The sequence below is a fragment of the Cryptomeria japonica genome, chromosome 10 (assembly GCF_030272615.1).
Source record: "Cryptomeria japonica chromosome 10, Sugi_1.0, whole genome shotgun sequence".
In the NCBI taxonomy this organism is placed as follows: Eukaryota; Viridiplantae; Streptophyta; class Pinopsida; order Cupressales; family Cupressaceae; genus Cryptomeria; species Cryptomeria japonica.
In genome coordinates, this window is record NC_081414.1 from 172,118,297 (window position 1) to 172,141,770 (window position 23,474).

General features: G+C 33.0%; 2 protein-coding genes and 1 long non-coding RNA gene across 4 annotated transcripts; all 3 read left to right on the plus strand.

Moving 5' to 3' along the window:
- Positions 1 to 12,661: 12,661 nt before the first annotated feature.
- Positions 12,662 to 14,396, plus strand: LOC131047632 (uncharacterized). Its single transcript, XM_059212292.1, has 3 exons — positions 12,662 to 13,385; positions 13,479 to 13,674; positions 13,748 to 14,396. Exons 1-3 carry the CDS (start codon positions 12,662 to 12,664, stop codon positions 14,394 to 14,396), a joined length of 1,569 nt encoding a protein of 522 aa, XP_059068275.1.
- A 1,511-nt stretch (positions 14,397 to 15,907) lies between these two features.
- LOC131047633 (uncharacterized) lies at positions 15,908 to 16,543 on the plus strand. Its single transcript, XM_057981412.2, has one exon. It carries the CDS (start codon positions 15,908 to 15,910, stop codon positions 16,541 to 16,543), a length of 636 nt encoding a protein of 211 aa, XP_057837395.2.
- An 819-nt stretch (positions 16,544 to 17,362) lies between these two features.
- LOC131047657 (uncharacterized) lies at positions 17,363 to 23,118 on the plus strand. 2 transcript variants are annotated; one of them, XR_009106272.2, is made up of 4 exons: positions 17,363 to 17,583; positions 17,687 to 17,718; positions 21,248 to 21,326; positions 22,596 to 23,118. It is a non-coding gene; the product is annotated as an uncharacterized LOC131047657 (long non-coding RNA). The 2 variants fall into 2 exon arrangements; XR_009106273.2 differs by having other exon boundaries at positions 17,687 to 17,714.
- The last annotated feature ends 356 nt before the right edge of the window (positions 23,119 to 23,474 follow it).

The window sequence follows — 23,474 nt, forward strand, 5'->3', positions numbered from 1 at the left end:
TTTAAATTAAAAACATTGAAAAATTTCAATTAAATATCCAACATAAAACGTGCTTATATAAATAATAACATAAATAGCTTACATTTAATTCTTTGTAGAAATGTTTTCCTTAAGTGAAAAGTCTCTGTTGAACGGTTTTTTATGCCCCTAAAATCGTTCTGCTTGTTGTTTTATAAATTATTGTTTTATATAGATTATATAAGAAATAAAAATCTAAATCAAACAATCTTGACATAAATTTATATTCGAAGTAAATGGACAGTTAACTTGCTTGGCTATATGGGTGAAAAATCATATATTGGGGAAATCATAGTTTGGCTGACAGGTCTGTTTTTCCTAGTTGTGGCCTATGCATTTATGTAACCAACGCTTTATTATTTTTCCACCTGTGAGACATCTGATCTAAATTCTTCTGTAAACTCTAACTCTTCAATGAAAAGCCTGGTGTCTAACGTCTCCTTTGAACACGGAAAATCTGCAAAATTTCTAGCAAGCTATGAGGACCGAAAAGAGTGAAAGTATATGAGGGATTTTCATAGAAATATGTCACTACTACATAAAGAGGTAGTTTAAGACATTTTTACGCCGAAGGCGTCTCCTACTATGGAATGCACCGAGCTGATTTTGTCTATCAACGATCTACGTTTCCTGAGAGGCGTGCAAGACGATTGAGATGAGAATAACCGTCGGATGACAAGTACTAATAGTTGTCAGTGCTGGGCACAACGAGTTTTTCCTTTCTCACGCGTGAAGGACGGAAATCGAACGAAACGTTATTAAAGAAAATCCTCTACCGTATCTCCGTTCACATTGGCAGTTGCTTTTATTATACTAAATCAATGCCTCCCGTTACATGCCGATGTAATCAATGCCTCCGCGTGAAATGTAAATGCGTGGCTGCCATTATGCCGTTCCGTATCATCTGCACTGTAGCACTCCTTGCCTGACGCGGATAATACAACTTTTCTCATTATGCGGAAAGCATTTTAAATTACATCAGAATTTACTTATATTAATGTTTATTTTTAATTTAAAAATAACTATATTACTAGTTAATAATTAAGTTTTATTTTGTTAATTAATTTGAGTGGTTTTATGAAACTATAGAAAGGAATAATAGTAACTAATTGAAAATATATCTTATTTTATTAATTTGAGTGGTCATATAAAACTATAGAATGGAATAATAGTAAATAATTAACAATATATATAATTTTGTCATTTAATTTGAGAGAAAAATATAGATTATTTTGTTAATTAATTTGAGTGACTTTATGAAATTAGAAAAGAGAATAATAGTAAATAATTAAAAAAATAATAGTAACTAATTGAAAATATATCTTATTTTATTAATTAATTTGAGTGGTCATATAAAACTATAGAAGGGAATAATAGTAAATAATTAATAAAAATATATATTATTTTGTCATTAAATTTGAGAAAAAAATATATATTATTTTGTTAATGTTTATATAATTTGAAACAAAAGTAAAAATGAAATTGTTTTACTTCTACCTTAAGCATGTGAGGATATAAATAGAAATGTAAAAATTAGATTTATACAAAACATCAAATCTTGGAAAAGATAAACCTAAATACTTTAAAATAGAAAAGAAAAGAAAAATAAAAATACAAATATATTACCATGTTCTATTAATTTTTATTATTAGATTTGTTACTTAATATTAAAGTTTCTTTGATACTAAGAAAATATATTAATTAATTTTTATTATTAGATTTGTTACTTAATATTAAAGTTTCTTTGATACTAAGAAAATATATTAAAAATAAAAATAAGAATAAAGTTTCTTTGATACTAAGAAAATATATTAATAAAAATAAGAATTATTATTAGATTTGTTACTTAATATTAAAGTTTCTTTGATACTAAGAAAATATATTAAAAATAAAAATACAAATATATTACCATGTTCTATTAATTTTTATTATTAGATTTGTTACTTAATATTAAAGTTTCTTTGATACTAAGAAATAAAGTTTCTTTGATACTAAGAAAATATATTAAAAATAAGAAAGATATGTATATGGTTTTCAGGTTTTAGGTTTTTAGGTTCCACCCAAAAAGTGGCATAACTATATTCACCTCCAATTTAGAGTAAGAATCAATTAATTTCTCCTTTTTTTCACTATTGCTTAAAATATATATTTCTTATAATTTATGAAAAGCAAAACTATATCCTATAGAGTTTCTTCTAAAATTTATTTTTAGATGCTATAATTGTCACAACCTTCTTTTACCTCCCTTATTATTTATCATTAGTGTTTAATACATATTAGGTATGGATGAAAGAAGGTGAAAAAATAATAATTTCAAAATTGACTTATTTTTATCCATTGAAATTATGTATAAGGTTCATTAGTGTTGCTTCCTTATTGTATCCTTGGTTATAGAATCATCTTATGATGTACACTATAATATGAATATAAACATATGACATTTGATTTTATATGATGTTTTCAAATTCATTGTTTTCTATATAATGCTTCTATTTTCTTTTTGTAGACATATAATGTTGGACCATGATTTGATTATCTTTATTTTTGTGTACGTGAAGTTTTCAGCATGCAAGAACAAGCTAAAATAACATTAACCTGTCCTACCCAAAATAAATGCAATGCCCAAATTAAGCATGAGAGTTGATAAAATATTGATGAAAACAAGCAAAGTTCTTACCAAACAAAAAAAAACTTACTTAAAGTAATTATTGGAACTAATTGTTAACTCCTTGATTCGAAAGGAAGGTAACAAATATCTTCCTTTCCGCATCTTTTAAATGCATGAAAAGACTTGCTAAGTGGAATTCTCGAGAAATTGATTTCTCGAGAATTCCACTTAGCAAGTCTTTTCGTGCATTTAAAAGACATGGAAAGGAAGATATTTTTTACATGAATGTGATGCAGACCTGGCTGTAAGATAGTAGATATTGTGGCAACCGAGGAGAACAGCCAATGCAAACAAGTCTTATCATTCGGTGTTCTTACCACATTCGGCCATTCTTTCTACCGATGGTGCACCAGGTAGTTGCAGCATATTTATTGTATGCAATAAAATATATGTTATGAAATATCTGTTGCAATAAAATATTCTTTGTGATAAAATATCTATCGTTATTTATAGCTCTCAAACCCACCCCTTTAATTCACTTCCACCAAGCATCGTCCAACAAGCACCAGTTCTCTGATACAGAAGATTGCATCTACCAGCTAGCTGCAGGAGAGAGCTGACAGTCAAACATTGCAGACACTATTAAACAGGTTTTTACCTTGCTTTAAAAAAATTGAATGTACACATATCTGTGGATTGTTTTGCTATGAGTTTAACATTTTGTTGTTTTCCAATGTGTGCTTATAAAGTTTATGCAATTTCTTCTCTTTCCTTTCAAACAATTATTGCAGACTGTGTTCATGCTTGGTTAAGTTTTGTGTTGATAAAAATTCATTATGTGTTGGTTTGCTTTGTACAAAAGTAGCTCCTCAAGAACGGCCAAGTATTATTGACATTGTGAGAAATATTGAAATATATCTAAGACACATTTCTAGGAGATGATTCAACTCCAACATTCCAGTCAAATTTATCCCCTTTGTTTGGGAGTACAAATGTTCTAAAAAATAATGGAAGTGAAAGTTCTTCATTCTGTAACAAAAGAAACTCAAAAGGATGTGATACCTAATAACATTAGGTAATTAGCATATCTTCTAGCTGAATCCTTCTCTCATCAATTTCAATATAACAAGTATTTAGTAGGATTCTCCTTGTTCTATATAGTATTATAGAGTTAATTTGAAACATACTAGAATCCTACTAAATAGTTGTATGTTACAAGGAGATTGAGCAATAACCTCTTATATTAGTATGTTTCAAATAAACTCTACAATATTATATATAACGAACTTCCTGTATCTTTATGATTGCACTGTAGTCCACTAGTAATTATTTTCAGCTGCTCATTTACCTTCTGCACAACAAGCATGTTTGTCATCACGTCACTTAAATCTATCTACTCTAGGTAGTTTCACGTTTGATGTTCCATCTTGCCTAAAATAGAAACAAGCGACAGCAACCAAAATTTGGTAGTAAACAATAAAAAAGTTCTGAACAAAAATCCCTCTGATGAAAGTGTAGAAATCAAGTTTTTAATTGAGCAATAAAGCCCTGGATTTTTCTTAGAAATTTTCACTATGAAAATGAACTGCTTTTTATCACAACAATTCTTTCTAATCTATAAGTTTTTAACAATTATTATAAGTTGCATGTATCTTTCGTTGCCTTCATTATAGTCGTAGTTTTGAGATGAGCATGCAAGAAAATTCAAACATTTGTATCTATCTTATGTATATTGCCATCCACTGGAGGTTAAATTTATTTGATTGCTATTTGTATTCAACTGAAAGTTTTCATCCTGAAAAAATTTAAGGCATGCGGAAAATTAATCAAAAGGGGCAATGGAAAACATGAAAGCTTCTGTAACATTTATTTTTCCCTTCTACACAAAAATTCAAAATGATTTTGCCTCTGGAATCGCAGCATCAACACTATAAAGTTAACAAATAACTCCACTTTATCAAATTCAAAAGTAGAAATCAAATAATGGATATCATATAGCCAATCGGCTTACACAGGGTTACTAAGAGAATCCTAATTCCTCTTAAATAGTTACACAATCCTGTCCTACTGTTAAACAGTATGACTCAGAAGTAAGGCTACCTACCACAGCTGGAAACTGATTATTTCCATTCCTTGACCTCATGTCCACAAGCTTTGCCTACAACCAAGAAAACATGCATTTATAATAGCATTCAATTAAATCATCACAGGCATACATACAATTAACAGTGTATTAAGTTCTACCTGTCTAAGAGCTGAAGATCTTGCAGCCACTGATTGTTGGACGTGGGCTTTGGATGCACCATCCCTTGCACCATATTTGTTTGGAAAAGGTCACTGGCTCTTATTCTGTACAGGTTCATATGTTCTCAGTACTGAAATCAACTAAAACAACAGACAAAAATTTGAAGAAAAAAGAAAACCCTGGCCATCAAACAAGTACCGTTTTACCTACTAAGGTTCGTTGCTTCCTTATCTTTGGCTTAGTTTTCTTTGACAAACAACAACAGTTGTAGAAATCTTGTAACAACAACACCTTTCAACCTACCAAGTGTCATGTCCAACAGCCAAAAAATTAATTAGTTATCTGCCAGAAGGAAAAAATAGAAATCGAAATGATACTAACAGGTCCAACACCTAATAAAATTGTTACAAATGAATAGTTAACATTGTGCTTGAAATAATTACACCAAGGATACAGTGAAAAAGCAACATCCAAAATATGATTAGAATATGTGTAAACACTAACAAAAACCGTACAATTCGAAAACACTCCCAAAGGCATGTAAACACTAACAGAAACCTTACAATTCCAAAACAGACCCAAATATATTTGTGCGGATTGAGGACATTGAATGCCAAGACAACTTCAAAAAAATGCTATAGAAAACAAAATGAGAAGGGCGGTCATTGCTGGCATGATTATTGGGCAAGCATTGGAAATGAAAACTCAATCAAACTTTGAGAAATACCTCAGCCAGAATCCTCTTCATCCTCATTCTGGAATAGAATTCTCTGTGACACTTTGAAGGACATCTCAATTATGAAGCAAAACAGTACATATGTATTTCGTCTTTCTTGATCATGCCACTCACATTTGGGGTTTTTTTCGTTTTCTTGTGAAAACGAAGAATTCCTGTTGTGAGGATCTGTAAGATTCGTAGAACCACTGAGCTATTGCTTGGGCTTCATCTTTCTTGAACATCGGCTTTTCGCATAATCCTCCATAATGAAAACATCCATGCATTACAAATTCTCTGTCTGCATGATTTCATGCCACGCAAATAGCTCTATACCTCGATTTGAGAAAAATCTTCATCTTGGATAGAGGAGTGTCTTGGAAGGATGTGTGTTTTCTTATATTGGGAATTGATAAATATTTACTACTATCCTGCAACCATATGACCAAGCCAATCACAATGTGCCAATTTTTTTTTAATTTATATTTATGTTGAAAAATAGGCAACTTGACTTAAGAAACTAGCAAACGGAAATATATCTTGAAAAAAAAGATGAATTTGGATTGGCTGCAAGCATAAAGTTTAATCAGTGTTTAAATTTTGAAGCCTTCGCTATAGTTCCCCGCAGGAGGAACTAATAACATCTATTCCTTGTAGGAAGATTCAATGCATTTAAGAAAATTCATTTATCACCCAAAAAAACACCTTGAGGCAATCAAGCAGGATTTCACTTCCAAACTTTTAAGAGGACTAATAAAGTGTTTGGTTGTATAAAAATTTTAGTCTATGAATTCTTTGATTTAAAATAAATTTATTTCATTTGATATTTTATTTATTAAATTGTGTTTGCAAATATATATGTAATGGAGATGAATTAGTTTTAAAATAATTTTTAAACAATTTGTTGCAAATTTTTATTTAAGATTTTATGAATTAGATTTCTAATTTTATGAATTTATTATTTAGTTGTTCTCTTTTCATATTTTAAGTCAATATAAGATTTTTCCATTCTCTCACTTGTCTTTTTGGTTCTCATACCCACTCAATCCTCTCCTCTTATAATCTTCATTGGTTTGTTAACAATCATTCATTTCTCTTTTCTTGTCCTGTTTTCTAACTTTGATGATGAATCATGGAGTTTGATTTGAAATATCCTAAAAGAAATCGCACAATAAAAACTAGAAGCAATGCACAATAACATTATGGATTGTGAAAATTATGTTTTTGAAATATTGATTTATGTACTCCACAAATGTATGCAAAAAAAATAAAAAATCTATAATTAACATCAAGCTCCCTCACAACTTTAGGTTACATTTGATATTGAGAAAATGCAACTTTCGCTTACCTGTATACACACGCGCCCTATAATTGAAACTTGAAACCATGCAAATATGCCATGTTTGCCACCTCTGCTATACTACATTTCACGTTCACACATTTCGCCTTGTTTTAGATTTCACCATCTTTTCCTAAAAACGTCTGTTGCTTGGTCACTTTTTGCCCTTTTTTTTGGCTTCACTGCAAATTCTATTGCTTTCTTCTCTTTCGACATGCTTTTTTTTACTTGCCCATAAAAAAAGGGGTATTTAATTTGTTCTCGATTCAAATGTTTAGTTCCAATCATGTTTGGATCCATGTAAGTGGATGTATAATTGATTTGAAGCTATCACTTCTCTATTACGTTTTTTGTTAAATGTCCTACAATTTTATCTCATCCTTTACCTCTATCTATCTCTCCATCTATTTGTCTCGTTCCTCTATTTCTTTAAATCTTCATGTCTACCTCTTTATCAATATCTATTTGCCTCTTTATCTCTATATCTATCTCTCCATATTTCTTCTTCCATATTTCCCTCTCCATCTCGCTAATCTCTCCATCTCTCTCTACCCCCATCTATCTCCCTCTCTATATGTGACTTGATGTATTCATCTTATCTTTCTCTATTCCTCTCTCATTATCTCCCTCTCTTTCTCTCTCTCCAGAATTATGTATTTATCTCTTGCATATCTATCTATCTCTCTTTCTTCTCTCTCTTTATCTCTCCCTCTACTTCTCTCTATACCCCCCCTCTCTTTTGCTCTTTTGTTGTCTATCTCTCCTCCTTTCTCTCTCCCTTTCTCTTTATCATAACATGATCCTGTTAATAATGAAGTCTTTTCATCTTCCTAATTTAGATGTTTATATTTCATTCATGTTTACATCCTTGTTAGTTGATTTCGAGCTATCAATTCTACATTTAGACTTTTTTTGCATTAACAACATTATTTTATAACTGACATATTTATTTTAGTTTTATCTTTTAATATACAATTACAGTGTATTTATTACTCATAAATAGCAAGATTAATGTTTTATTTATAAAACTAAATTTAGTTTCTTCATTATTTAATACTATTTTTATTTTTATTTTTAAAATTTGGATTTCACAGTATTAATTAATGAAATGTAATAAACAATAACAACCAAGTAGGAGCTATAAATCCAACATAATCATATTTAGTTTTTATATGTTGTTGTTTCTCTATCTTTGAATTTTCATATTTATTTCAAACTAATTATGAAATTAATTTCAATTATTTTCCTTTGATTCAATCCACTTATACTTTTTTTTATTCATTCCTCCCAGGAAATGTCTAACCATACAAATAACCATGAAATCATTCAAGTCTATAGTGGAGATACAACAAATAGTATACAAAGCTCGTTAATGCCAGTGGATGAAACAACTATGGAAGCAGAATCATGTGTTTCTATGACTCAAGCAGAATCTGTTGGAACCGATGTCCAACAACTTGCTTCAACTGTGTCAAATACCTATCATCATATTGCACATAAATTCAAAATTGCATGCCAAGCAACACCCCTTGTTCAAGAATTGGATATTGAAAAACTTCAAGAGGCAGTATCAACATTCCAAGCCACTTGCATACAATTAGAAGGACTATGTGATTTCTTGAAAGAGTTATTTGAGGATAGACACTATTCAATTGATGACGCCTCCAAAATCATTGCAACATATGAAATGTATTTGAGAAATATGTGATTGGTTATTTTGACTTCTTAGTATGTAAATACAGTGCAAGGTATCTATATAGATCTATGTACATAAATAGTCAAAAAAAATAGTGTAACTCCTATTTTCCCTACCATGGAACCAACTTATATCTATCAATGTAAATTCTTGACACTATATATAATGCATCAAAGTAAATTTTGGACACAATATGTAAATGAGTAATATTTTTATAAGACTTGTTTATTTAATGAACTTTCTTCTTAAATATTGTTATTGAATTATTTTAGGCAAAATGGACAATATTAACATCATTACAATTGAAAGAACTCCATCGTTATAGTCCTAGATACAAAACAATAGATCCCATACTACATATATCACTCAAGTCATTTTGTAGAATGCTTTGAAACTCAACAGATTAAAATTCTACTTTATTACATTTGTACTCATTTTCATTTTGACTTATTAAGTGGAAAATTAAATTCTAAACTTTTACAATTACTTTTAAAAAAAAAAAAAAAATACAAAAAATATTGAACAATAATAGATACAATATATTAATAATTAACTATATATTTATAACAAATTATATGTTTCAAGATATTGAATTTTTCATTTTTAGTTATTAAAATATTTCAAATATATATGAGTGATTATAATATATTTATGTTTGTGTTGCCGATTATATCCTTACTCATGTTATTTTTGGGACCACAAAGATTTGCTACAACACGAGAATGCACCATCTTTAGTCCTTACAATTTCTTTAACCATATTTCGATGTACTTATTACAACCCATTTACATTGACTATAAACATCTTGGGAATGACATTTGTTTTATCACTATCTAATTCTCATATTTCACTTAATTCACAGGGCAAATTTCTTTGACAAAATTCAAGCTACATGATGGCACAATTAAATACAAATGCCATTGCAAACATTCTTGTTGGCATGTCTCTTGTTGACCCTTCTTTGCAAGTAATATCTATACACTCAATTCAACAACCTCAAACTACAAATATCAAATATCGACTAAAGCTCTCAGATGGCGTGCACACACATCTTGCATTGCTTCCTATTGATTTGAACGCCCTGGTTTTGGAAGAAGCTTTAGTCAAAGGTTCTATTCTCACTCTAATAGAATATTCTTGCAAGATGTTTGACAAGTACACGTATGTCCATGTCTCCCCAATAATCTTTTTTTTGCTCTTATTTTTCCATATACAACTTCTTGCTAAATTATATATCTAATTTTATTGCAGGGCTATCTTAATTGATGGCTTGGAAATAGTTTCAAACAATGCAACAATCATAGGAGCTCCAACACCTCTCCTCCAAGGTACTTCGTACCTTCCACCCATCAACTCTATAGACCCATTGGAATCTTCTTCTACAGAATGGTCGATACCAAACATTACCCCTTTCCAAATACTTTCCATTAAAACATTGACCCTGTATCACAAACAATGGTCCATTGAGGGTCGAGCACTTTCTAAAAGCCCAATTCATGAATATAACAATTGTGGATGTGAAGGTAAAGTTTTTGGGTTTGATTTTGTAGACAAGTTAGGCTGTCAGATACATGTGACTTGTTTTAATGAACTTGTTGATATTTTCTACCATGTTATTAAGTCTGATAGTCTTTATATAATATCCAATGGTCGAATAAAAGTGGCGAACACAAAATATAGTAGCTCCACAAACCCTTTTGAAATAATCCTCCATAGCTCATCAACAATAACTCCTTCCACATGTTTAGAGTCCACCATACCCAAACATAGCTTCCATATTAAGAGCACAAAGTCACTTGAGTCGTTTCCTATTAACTCCTTTGTAGATGTCATTGGAATAGTTTTGACCATCTCCGCCACATCAACTATACGTAAACGAGATGGCACAGAGACAATAAAATGTATAGCTACCATCATAGACATGTCTAATTGTACCATAGATGTTACACTTTGGGGTCATCATTGTCAACTCCAAGGGAACAAAATCCTTGATATGTCCATAGAAGTGAATCCTCTTGTTGTTTTGTTCAAGTCTGCACGTATTATATCTTGGAATGGAAAATCACTTGACACCATCTTCTCCACTACAATTCTAATCAATCCAAATATGTTGGAAACCTCAACATTGCAAGAATGGTATGCCAAAAAAGAGATTGACCAACCTTACATTTCCTTGTCACAATACCAACCCCCACCACCCAAATTTGAAAATCCAAAAGATATTTCATCTATTACCAATGAATTCTGTACTGAGCCAAAAAAAATCTGTGTAAAGGCCACTATCAAAAAAATCCACTTGGACAACTTTTACTACCTTTCTTGTCCCCAAGTGGTGGACAAAAAAAAATGTAAGAAAAAAGTTGTTGAGAGCTCACCAAACACATATCAATGCCCAAAGTGTTCTACTTTTATCTCAGAATGTGATTTTAGCTACATGCTTAAAATGGACTTGCAAGATGCAACAGGGGAACTTCTAAAAGTAATTGCTTTCGATGGACCATCAAAAGAGTTGTTGGGTGTTGGAGCAGAAGATTTTCAACTTCTACTAGTAGAACCTAATGCGGCAAAACCCATTTTGGACAATGTTGTTGATTGTCAATTTCTCTTTGCTATCAACATCAAAATGGTTCCATTTGCCGGCCAAGAAACACAGAACGTTACTATTATGGCCATTAAGCCTTGTTAAAAGTTACTCTAAACACTTTCTCTCAAGGTTGCTATCCAGTTTGCTTATCTTTTTCAATATTATGTATTTCATTTCTCCATCAATGTAAATATATTTCCCCTCAAACATATATAGCAAGATAGCTTCTATTATTTTCCTATATTTACAGATGTAAATAAACATCTTTTTATACACCCAATGTGTGTACTACTTAGACATGTTATTCCAAATTTTTATTTTACATTTATATAAATTAACATTGCAAATATTTTTTTTTCAAATGAAACACATCATTGTATCTCAAAATTGTCTCTATGAATGGTTTGACATATCCTTTTTAATTATATTTTTTAAAAGATTACCCTTGTTAATTATAATTATTCTTTAACATTTATTGAAATTAACATTGCAAAATTATTTTTAAAAAAAGAGATTAGTATGTGCAAAATATGAACATATGCTATGTTAATATGATAAATATGTTTGTTTTTTTCTCCTCTCAATTTATGTCATAAGTATCTTTATGAATGGTTTTACATGTTATTTCAAATTATGTTTGCATTTCTTTTTCTATGTTTATATTACTCACCTACTCTTGCAAATAGATATATGTCGTCATTTTGTATTACAATCATATTGTTATATATTTATATTTGAAAAAAAAATTATCCACAGATAGACCACATTCCTTTGGTACTCAACAGACCATGCCCTGGTCATACAAATTGATACAATGCAAGAGAAGCGAGCTCATCGAAATGAAATGCAACGTGCAAGGTACCATGGAAGGAAAATTATTATTAACAAAAGTAGGCGAGAGACCCAACACACAAATCTTGAGCAAGCCTCTACATCCATATTTTCTTCTTCCCAATATCCAACAGAACTACAAACACATGTGCCTCAACTTGAACATACAAGTCAACCTATCCCAATAGGTCATATGCATACACCCCCAAATTTTTCACAAAATTATTGCAATGCTAGAAACAAATTTCGCTCGACGTTGGACAAACTTTCAAAGTTTTCAACATGTCTAGTTTGCATGGAAAAATATCCAGGAATTAAAACTAGACAACAAAATGGAATTAATACATGTTACAGATGCGCATCAGAAAAAAATGGCCATCGCTTCTCAAAATGGAACAACATGGACCCCGGTGAACAACCACACTTTTTGCAAATACTAACTCAAGTTGAGGAGATGTTGATAGCAAGGGTTAGTCCTATCCTTCAGGTTACTTATGCAAGAGGGGGGCAACTCAAATATAGTGGACACACTATTTCTTTTCCTCAAGATATTTCAGCAATTGTATCCCATTTGCCTAGACGTGTAGATGGATTGAACATAATAATAGTTAACAGGGAAACCAGTATGCAACAACAATACAACTTCTATGTAAGTAGAGGACGTGTTTATGATGCATTGCAATATAAGATATCATATGACCAATACTACAATGATGTACAAGTAGATATCGCAGCATTAATATCCTTACCCCTTAACCCCACAGACATATCTAGCCTTCTACATGCAACAACTTCAAATCCAGATCCCATTGATATGAGCTTCATGCAAGAAAAAAGTACAGGAGATGATCCATTTGAAGAGAATTTGGAGACAACTACTTCATTTGTGGCTAACCTTCCACCGTCATGCAGAGAGGTCGAAGAAGTACGCTCCTTATTACAACTAGGCAAAGGAAGACCACCTCCTATAATCCAATGGCCACCCATCTCCCCATTTCCCATTAATGAATACAACACTGAAGGATTATTTGTGATGTCATTCCCCACTTTGTTCCCAAAGGGTATAGCTGCATTCAAACAACCACGTCCCAAAGATGTTAAGCTACATGAGTATGCTCTCCATCTCCTGCGATACCATGATAACAGGTTTGGACAACACCCACGATTTAGGTACTTTATATTGAATATAATTATGCGGCATCAAAGTCAAGCCACATCATCTATTTTTGTTCAAAAGCAAATCCATGATGAACTCCCTGCAACAATTGGTGCCCTTCATCAAGGATTAAAGGACTTGCCTGATGACAAGCTTGCTGATCAACTTATGCGTTTTAGCTCATCAATTCGTGGTATGAAACCATTCTAGAACCAACGCAAAAGGGAACTTATTGATATGGTAATTCAAATTGGTTGCCCAACACTATTTTTCACACTCAGTGCAGCAGATACAAAATGGCCAGACTTACATACAATCATGCCATCCACCACACCAACAAATCCGTATGCGGCTTCAAAGTGGCGGATACAAAATATAGTTCAAAACCCCCACCTTACTGCACTCTACATGCATCATAGATTCACAGCATTTCGTGCCGAGGTCTTGGAAAAATTTCTTGGCGCAACTGACTACTGGTACAGGTATGACTCTGCCAAGTTTTACATTTAAAATTTAAGTCTTATTAGTTTTTAGTCTAAACACCTTATTTTTTAGGTATGAGTGGCAACATAGAGGCTCAGCACATATCCATGGTTTCATTTGGCTACAAGAAGCACCAAACATTGATAAAATGCAGTGGAATCACATTCCATCAATACAAAATGCACTACAGTACATTGATAGATATGTCTCTGCATGGAATCCACGAGCACTGGACCTTAGAAACCAAACATTCCATCGATCAATTATTGATGATCCTTGCTTGATGGACACAACAATGATTCAATCAAGTGATGCTTCAAATGACTATTGTGAGTTGGTCAATTCTGTTCAACGACATACAAAGTGTACTGCCCAAAGTTGCCTCCGAAGAAAGGGCACAACTCTTCTATGTCGTTACAAAGCCCCTTGGACCATTCAAGAAAAATCTACTCTTTCAAATGTTGAAAATGGCCAACCGAAACACACCTCTGCTCGCAATGATGACCGCCTCAATCTTCACAACCCATTCATACTTTCTATATGGAGGGCCAATGTAGATTGTCAACCGGTTCTCTCAATAGATGTTGTGATCAAATATATTGCAAAATATGCAGCTAAGCTGAAAACAAATCTGAGACATATCATCAAATGTTGTCTCGCATTTCAACAAACTTTGAGCCTGATAAACCAGCTCCTAATGCTTTTCGAAAAATGCTTGTAGAGAACCTTGTTGACCATGATATAGGAGCTCAAGAGACTTGTCACCTTTTACTAAAGCTACCACTATCCCTCTCTAGCAGAACATTTGTTTCTTTAAATGTGAACCAAAAAAACTTCCAACGTGTTTCAATCTCCCCCACAGGAACAACCACTTATCCAAATTATATTGCAACCTACATGGAAAGGCCTATACATCTAGAGAGAATGTGTCTTATTGATGTAACTAAAAAATGGTCATTCAATGCATCTCGAAAACGCGATCAATGGAAAGAGAGAACCAATCCTGTAATAGTTCGAGTCTCCCCTAGATTCACATCCATACCTTCAAAGGAGGACAAATATTTTCAAGCATTTTGTTGGAGTGAACTAATACTATACCATCCATTCCGCAACATTGAGATGGATTTTGGCTCTTTAGATGATGAAATTAAAGCACAATGGGAGAGGTTCTCCAACAACTACCATCCATGGCATGTACATCGAACAACCTCAACAACAACGGAAGAAAGTGATACTAGCACTCCTGCAAGCGAGCCTGAACAGATACAACAAGACTTCCTTACTGAATGGCGAGCCCTTTCAGCTTTATACCCAAGAATTCCTATTCAACTGGATGAACTTGATATGCTTGGCCAACGTGAAATTGACTTGAGCCATGACTGGGGAAAACACCACATACCCACACAACAAAAAGTTGTAGCTACTACTTTCATACACTCCAATCGGACAACATTTCAATCCCACCATGTTTACAATCAACAAGCCACATATGCCTTGTCTATACAACAACAAAGGGCATATGATTTGGTTATTACACATCTACAACACAATACTTTAAAGCCACCACTAAAGATTATTGTTCAGGGAACTGCAGGCACGAGAAAGTCTCACCTGATAACGAGCATAAAGTCTACAATGATGAGATTGGCACCACCAGGACAATCACCACTACTACTCCTTGCACCAACAGGAGTTGCAGCATTCAACATACAAGCTTCAACAATCCATTATGCCCTTCGAATTCCAATCAAAGAAATGGTCCCCCTCCAAGGACAAACACTTGCCAGCTTCCAAGAAAGCATGTACTTCATTCATTATATTCTAATAGATGAAATGAGCTTCATTGGTTGTAGGTTAATACAATGTATTGATATGAGGTTGTGTGAGGTGTTCCCTACACATAACCAAATCCCATTTGGAGGACGCTCAATCATACTATTTGGTGACTTGGGCCAGCTACCACCTGTCAAGGACATTCCAATGTATGCTTCAAATTCTTATGGAGGGACACTATGGCGAACCTTCACAACAATTATAACATTGGATAAAATATTCCGACAAATTGGAGAGCAACCTGCACAAATTGCTTTTCGTGAACTCCTCTCAAATTTGCGAAATGCAACACCTACAATTGAAGATTGACAACTTCTAATGTCTCGATCAAGTTCATCACTCACCTCTGCAGAACAATCAGTTTTTTTACCATCCAAACATCTTTTTGCAACAAATGAAATGGTGTCATTGCATAATAAACGCATGTTGTTGTCTTTAGCAAAACCTGTTGCCCTATCTACTGCAGAACAGATGAAGGGATTGGCATGCTCAAATCCTGATGATGAACAACTACAATCAAATATCTTGCTATGTATTGGCCAAGAGGTTATGTTGTCTACAAATCTATGGGTGGAAACGGGACTAGTCAATGGTGCTCTTGGACAAGTCAGAGAAATTGTATACAATGATGGTGAACACCCGCCTCAACTACCCTTATTTGTTGTTGTTCAATTCCAAAATTACACAGGCCCACCTTGGGATCACAATAACCCAACAAATATACCTATACCACCAATAAGTCGAGGTCTTCAACGCCAAATGCCACTAAAAATGGCTTGGGCATTAACAATACACAAATCACAAGGACTCACACTTCAAAGAGCAACAATTGACATTGGCAACATTGACCGGCAGGGTATGACATTCACAGCTATTTCGAGAGTTCGTGATTTGACAAGCCTTCGCATTCACCCAGCATTCACATTTGAAAGGTATGCACGAATGCAACAAAGTCCACATGTCACTCGACGCAAAGAAGAGGAGGCACGGTTGAAGATATTATCAGATTCACAATCTACTGTAAGATCCATTTGAGGTTTGTTCCTTCTATTCTTAGTAATTTCCTTATATTATTCATACCTTTCAATCTTACCACATTTCTCAAATTAAACAACTCTATTTTACAAATTTCAGGTGTTTTGTGAATGTCCAAGACATGTTCAAAACAATGCTTCTAATTTTGATTTCTAAAAGGTAAATTATTAAACTCAATCAGGTTAGACAAATTCAATTGGACAATTTTCCTTTTCCATAGTTTTCTATTATATAGTATGATTCAATTACACTATTCTCTTTGACAAATTGCAGGTGTTTTCAAAAACAGTTTCTATAAAGTATGATGTCAACTGTGGAACTATGTATCCTATTATAGGGAACCTATAAATGAAGAAGTTATGCAAATTTTATTTGCCAAACCCCTTTCAACATTTAAAGTGCATTTTCTATATAGGTTCCTACAAAATTGAACTAAAAGTTCTATTACACAATGTATTTTATTAAATTCTCCACTTTGTAATTCTCTTTGCTAAAGCAAATTAGTAAATAACAAGAATTTGAGCTGGTTCCAATTCATTTGAAGCACATGTTCAATTCCACAATGCTTTTTAATAAATATCTTTGTTAAACCAAATTAAAAAATAATTATATTTTGTTCCTTCTATCCACTTCATTTCAATCTACCCTTTCCGAATTTTTTCCAAAATTTGGTTGTTCGGCGTATACATTGCACACCAAGGTGCAATTGCTAGTTTTAAGACAATATGAATCTTTTGTCTTAAACCTTTAAAATAAAAAATTAAAATAATTTGAATTGTCTTAAATTAAAAGTTAAAACAAAAGACATGCATTTTGGCGAGGGGCAGAGGAATAGCGGGAAATGTTTCTTCTTTCTTTTTTTGGCATGGTGTGCGCTCAAACGAAACAGTTTGGTAGAACCAGAATGAATGAATAGTCCATTCATGCCTTTAGTAAGTCCCAATGGATAGTCCTTTAGAAGGGGAAGATATGGCGAGATTTTTTGGAAGAGTACGCACCTGCAAAATATTTCGAAGCGAGAGGTACAAATCTGTGACAAGGTCCGCATTTCATCTGCCCTTTTCCTGGGTTTTTAGAAAATGATTTTATCTGCAACCCTTTTTGGTTCATTTCAACCTTCTTATTTTACTTCTTTTGGTGCAGCGCCTAAGGACAAGATCTGCTTAGAACTGTATGTATGTCTTTCTACTCTTCTTTTAAGTTTTCTGTGTATATATGGTTTATTAGGGTTTTCGTTGATCAACCTTATTATTTAGATTCCTTGTTTGTTTCATACAATGAATACGGTTTTTATGCTTAGATCTCTAAAATTAAAATATTATAGAGTATAAAACTTAAATGGTTAAGTGTACCCTGAGTAGATCCATGTGTAGATAATTAATAGCTCCTGAACCCATGTGTAGATAATTAATAGCTCCTGAACCCATGTGCCGATAAACCCTATCCCCAACCAGACTACTTCTTACAATAGCATGCCGCCTCCCATGGATGAGGTGCAGATCGCCAAGGAGAGGGCGCAGGAGATTGTGACATGACTTATCAACAACAGTGACAACGGCGATGCTAATGCCATAGAGGCCAAGCACCCCAGGCCTCCTGCGGCTAGTCCTGGTGACCATCCTGTTCTTAACTTTTCTTCCAGTCCAGAGCAATCTCTGTCTGGTAAATAGTAACATTGTCGCACTTTTTCTTACTTCTAACTAAGGAATTTACACTACCTATTGCTCTCTGCAAGTGATGCTTTGTTTAATTTTTTTTCATTCTTGTTTTCTTTTGCTAGTGTTTTTAGGATCTAATACTCTGTACAATCATTCTGTTTGTATCACGAAAATGTTTTGATTTTTTCTTTTTGCTGGGTGGAGGGTATTAGCTGCCCTCTGCAGCAATGCTGAATGTGTTTGGCCGTAAGCTGATTCAAGACAGACACTCTTACCTACAGCTTCACACATACAAAACTCACTCAATGTGTCTTTGCCTCGCCATCCCCAAGTATCAATTGACTAGGGACGGAGACCGCCGCAGGGGTGTAGGGTAAAGTCTAGCAGTTAACTCATGAAGCTTGCGCTGCTATCCCATGAGACTCCAAACTACTTTGACTTTTCTAACTGGTGTTGCAGGGTAAAGAGGACTTTGGTAGAATGAATGATCGATAATCGGTAAAGTGCGCTAGGAAGGAGCCGGTCAGTACTCTCAACTTTCACATACAGATCCTCTCTTCTTAATTTGCATTCAACAATATAAATAAGATTGCAAATTAGCTGCATCACACTTATACCATACACCCATAACTTTTTCAAAATTTCAAACTAAAACAATACTTTGTCGGCCTTCTCAATGGCCTTCTTGCTATCTCTGACTTTAAATTAAATTCCATTCTTTTCTTGTTCACACAACCATACCATAGAATTTGATTTGCTTTGCATCTCCCCACTAGGCACTTTCACTCAGTTTTCAAGCAGCACCTGTTCTCTGTATCCACAGTGTTGGAAATAATGTTTACTCAATATTTAAAACCAACACCTCCTTTCTTTTCAGCACAAATATTAATTTTTCTACCTACACAACCCACATCTCCCTTCCTTGGCCACGCACCTTTCCCTAATCTGCCCTACTTCGTAGCCTACCTTTCAGTGATGCTCAAATCATTTTAGACTTTCCACTTCCCAAATCCCTCTCAACCTATTCTACTTCTAATTGTGCAGGTATGCCCATATGTACTCTTATTTCATCAGAAGTTGAATTGTCTGTCAAATGGCATTTGCTTGAAAGTTAGAAAGACTTATGCCTTGCTGGAAATACGTACCCTGCTCCAAATCTGATGAAGGTTGCAGAATTTTTCTCCACGCCTCCCAATTTCAATTGCTTTAAAGTTTATAAAGCCTCTCTTACACATCCATTCTGCGCATATTCTTGAGTCTTTGTAACTGTTGAGGCATTCTGTCAAATAGTTCACCATGCCCTGTCTATGCTTCCACATTTTGCATACACCATGTTACAGGCTGCACGGGCGTTGACAAGGGTTATGGTTTTTGTCTTTGCACTTGCCAATTTATTTGCTTGAAGCATCTATCGTCTTGTCTATTAGTTAGCCTTTGAATTCCATATCAACAACTTTTAGCTTTATATACATTTCAAGCAAGAGAAGTCTAGGTTTAATTTTAGGAATATGTATTGGCCATTTTCTCTTGGTGTTTGTCTTGTCTATTGGTTGTGTGAGTGCAGGCAAATCAAGATGTCCACAGGGTGGAGATTTTGTAGTCACTTGTGCAATTATTGCAGCCTACCTCCAAGAATAGATTAGTAACATGTATTCAATCTATTTCACTCAGATCTCAGGGCATTGAAAATATTTCTCAATCATACCATATGCTCTAGCAATTTCTGCAGCACGCCTCCTTTGACAAATTTGACACATGAAGCAGTACTTACGATTTATGCAATATTCTACAGATATCTCTAATATTCTCGTTCAACAATGGCTGGGAGTTTGCAGACTTAAGTAGCTATGTGAATTAGATAAAATTATGGCTGATCTAGTTTCTAATTTTGTAAATGTGATTAAGTTTATTAATGAGTTATTGATAAACTGGTCTGTCTCTTTGTGAATATCTTTGTAAAGCAAGTTGTGAAGTTCTAGGATTTGTATTTTCTGTAGGATCAGAACCAAGTTAACCTTGCGTAAAGTGTTTTCATTTTCTTTCCATATGGAGGAATGAAATTAAGTCATTGTGAAGTTCAATTTACAATTCTGACTGAAGATATTGTGAAGGCCTTAGCATTTAACCTGTTTCTTATCTGTTGGGAAAATTTATATTGAACACTTCTGCACTTGTAATATATTCTGGTTATTATATTCTGAATATCGAGGGAAAACTTTTCCTTTGTTCTTTCCAGTTGAACATCTAAGAATTTCATAGTATTATGAAAGGCTTACAAGTTTGTTTAGGTGCTAGTCTAACAGTTTATAAAATCAGAAGATTCTTTGTAGAAGTTACATGGATTTTGTTTTCTTGTTGAATTAAAAATGGTACTTCTATTGAAAAGAATAACACTCTTAACTGAAACTTTTGTTTTACTTGTAGCATGCTTGTGGTTGTTGCTATTAAATTGTCATTCTAGGCAAAGTCTGGGGTAGTGTTCATGTTCATAGAATTATTTGTCTTCATCAGTACCCATTAATAAATAGAATATCATTTGAATGACTAAAATAGTCATTGTATTGTCCCCCCTATGGAATGTCTTCAACCAAATATTGTTAGTAATTTCAGATCTGAAAATAAACTATCATTCTGATGCCAAAGGAATGAAATATTAAATTTTATTTTTTTTCATTTTTGTAGCCATTTCAATCTAAACAATCTGTCAGGCACCATTCCATCCGAACTCTTCAGCAAGAATATGAATTTGCTTCATGTGTGAGTCAAATGCATTAGTACTTATATGTCATGACCTTTAGTATGTGATATAGATATTGGCTGTGTTAAGTGGTGTTTATTATCATCTACAAACTATTTGACAGTAATGAGTTTGAAGGACAAATCCCCTCTACTTTGGGACTCATAATCAGTTTGACTGTTGTGTGACTATCAAAATTTTAATTCTTGTTTTTCTTGCTATGCCCTGTTTATGGTTTTTATAATTGCTTCACATACTAGAAATTTAAGGATCCTCATTTAATTTGTGTTTTGTGGGTGATATTATTAGGAAACAGAAGGCTTGACAGAAACCAGATAACATGTTCAATTCCCTCCAACATCAGCAACCTAGCAAGCCTTGAAGAATTGTAAGAAACTTTTTCCTCCTTTACCTCATCATGGATTCTGACTGAATTTTGATGTGGGTTATGTGATTCAGAGCAGATTTTATGATATCTCTTAATTGTTTGCATTTTAGGTTTTTTATATGTACATTTAACAAATTTTTACTTATTTTATAAAAAAATATTTTCCATTCATTATTATTTATAAAAACAAGTAAATTAATATTAAAAATATGAATATATAATTAAGTAAAATTTTGTATTGATATTTTATATATTTATGATGATTTGTTGCATTGTAATTCATTGATAATTTTTATAATTATGATCCTTGTCTTAATGTATTAATTGAAAAAACACTGAAATGGATGGTTTTGTGTTATCTAGGAATCTATCAAATAATAGACTAATAATTTGTTTGGTTGTTTTAGAGTCATGGATAATTGCAGCATAGATAGACAAATTTTTTAGTCTTATTCTCCTCATCACCTTCAATTGAAACTTGATAGAACCTCTAGCAATCACTTCTGAACTCAAAAGTTTGATTCACCTTTTTTGTAAGCTCATTTAGTTTGCAACTTCTGCAAAATAATTATTTTAGTAATTTGTTTACCTCCATTCCTTCCAACAAAGTATGTGATGCTTAGGAAAACTCACTGGATCTGGAAGCTAGAGACATTGTGACTGAGGTTAGATTGATATTAAAACTAGATCTATAAGTCATTATTTATCTTGATAAGGTGAATTGGGATCCTACATAGATAATGATCCATAGGTCTTTCTGAAGTAGCATTTTTAATCACATGGATTGTTTAAGCTTGATCACATTTAGGAATACCTAATTGCTTGAAACCTTTAAGAAACAACCATTTAGAAAACTTATCTATCCAGTATATATTAAACCATTTTTATAGATTTAACAAAACCAATATCTAGCAAAGCATTGATATTATTCTCTGTTTAGGAAGTGGCTCATTTAAGGTTGTGCAGGTATTTGTGGGCCATAAAATTGGTCATTTTTCTTCTTTTATTTTTTAATGCCTTAGAATGCTTCTCCCTAACCAGCTGGCTGTCTGATAAATTGCCCATTTCTTTCGAAAATTGTGAGTACATGTGAATGACAAGGCCTTTGCCTTAAAATTTGTCCAGACTCTAGAAAGCAAATATCTGGTTTATCATGTCTTATTCATTCTAATGGTTTTTATTGAAGCACGAACTTTTCAAGGGATAATTTGGATTGATTATATAGGTCAATCATTATAAGGTTCTTATTATTTAATTTTATGGAAACAGATATTCAAAAGCTAAAATATACCATTGGAGGCTGGATACAGTAATGGTGGAAATAGCTGAAGTCAATTTTCAGTACCTTACCTAAACAACCAACAAATTCTTATTTTCCACTAGACTAGATGATCTAGTTAAGCACTTGAATACACTCACAGCTTAGGATACCACATCATTATATCTGGATTGAAGTGTAAAAGAGATGTATGACTGCTATTTAGGCTCTGCTAGCTGTGAATTGAAACAAATCTAGATTTTTCTCTTTGTAGTATCTCATTTTTCTTTAAAATGAGTTCATTTCTCATCAGAGACAAACATATATTTGATATCTGGCTTGCTACTTATTTAGATTTCATTCATTTCGTGTACGTCATTACTATTTAGTTGTGAAACCAATGGGGTTTTAAGGTCCATTTGTATTTCAGCAAATTTGATTTGCTATTTGTAGTGACTATATGCTAAGCGTTGGAATCAAAGCTTATTAGAGCATTTAGTCTTTGATTACGTTGAGATTAATCTTGTTATAGTATATTTAGTCTTGCATTGTGGTGAGATCAACTGGTTAGAGTAGCATTTAGTCTTCCATTGGGATGAAATCAATCTTGTTAGCATTTATTTTTCTATTGCGGTGACGTCAAATCTTGTTAGAGTAGTGATCAATCTTGCATTAAAATTTAGGTTTATATGTTCTTTTATGTTATTTATAAATACAATATCCAATTGTATTTCATCCTAAAAAATATTCAGCCAGGAAGGAAAGTTGCCCTGAGCACTATCATTGGATTCATCTGGTTTATTGTTCTCAATGCTCATGGTATATGAAATAAGTATTTGAAGGTGAGCTAACTAAATCTGAACAAAACTACATTTCATATTATAGTCATT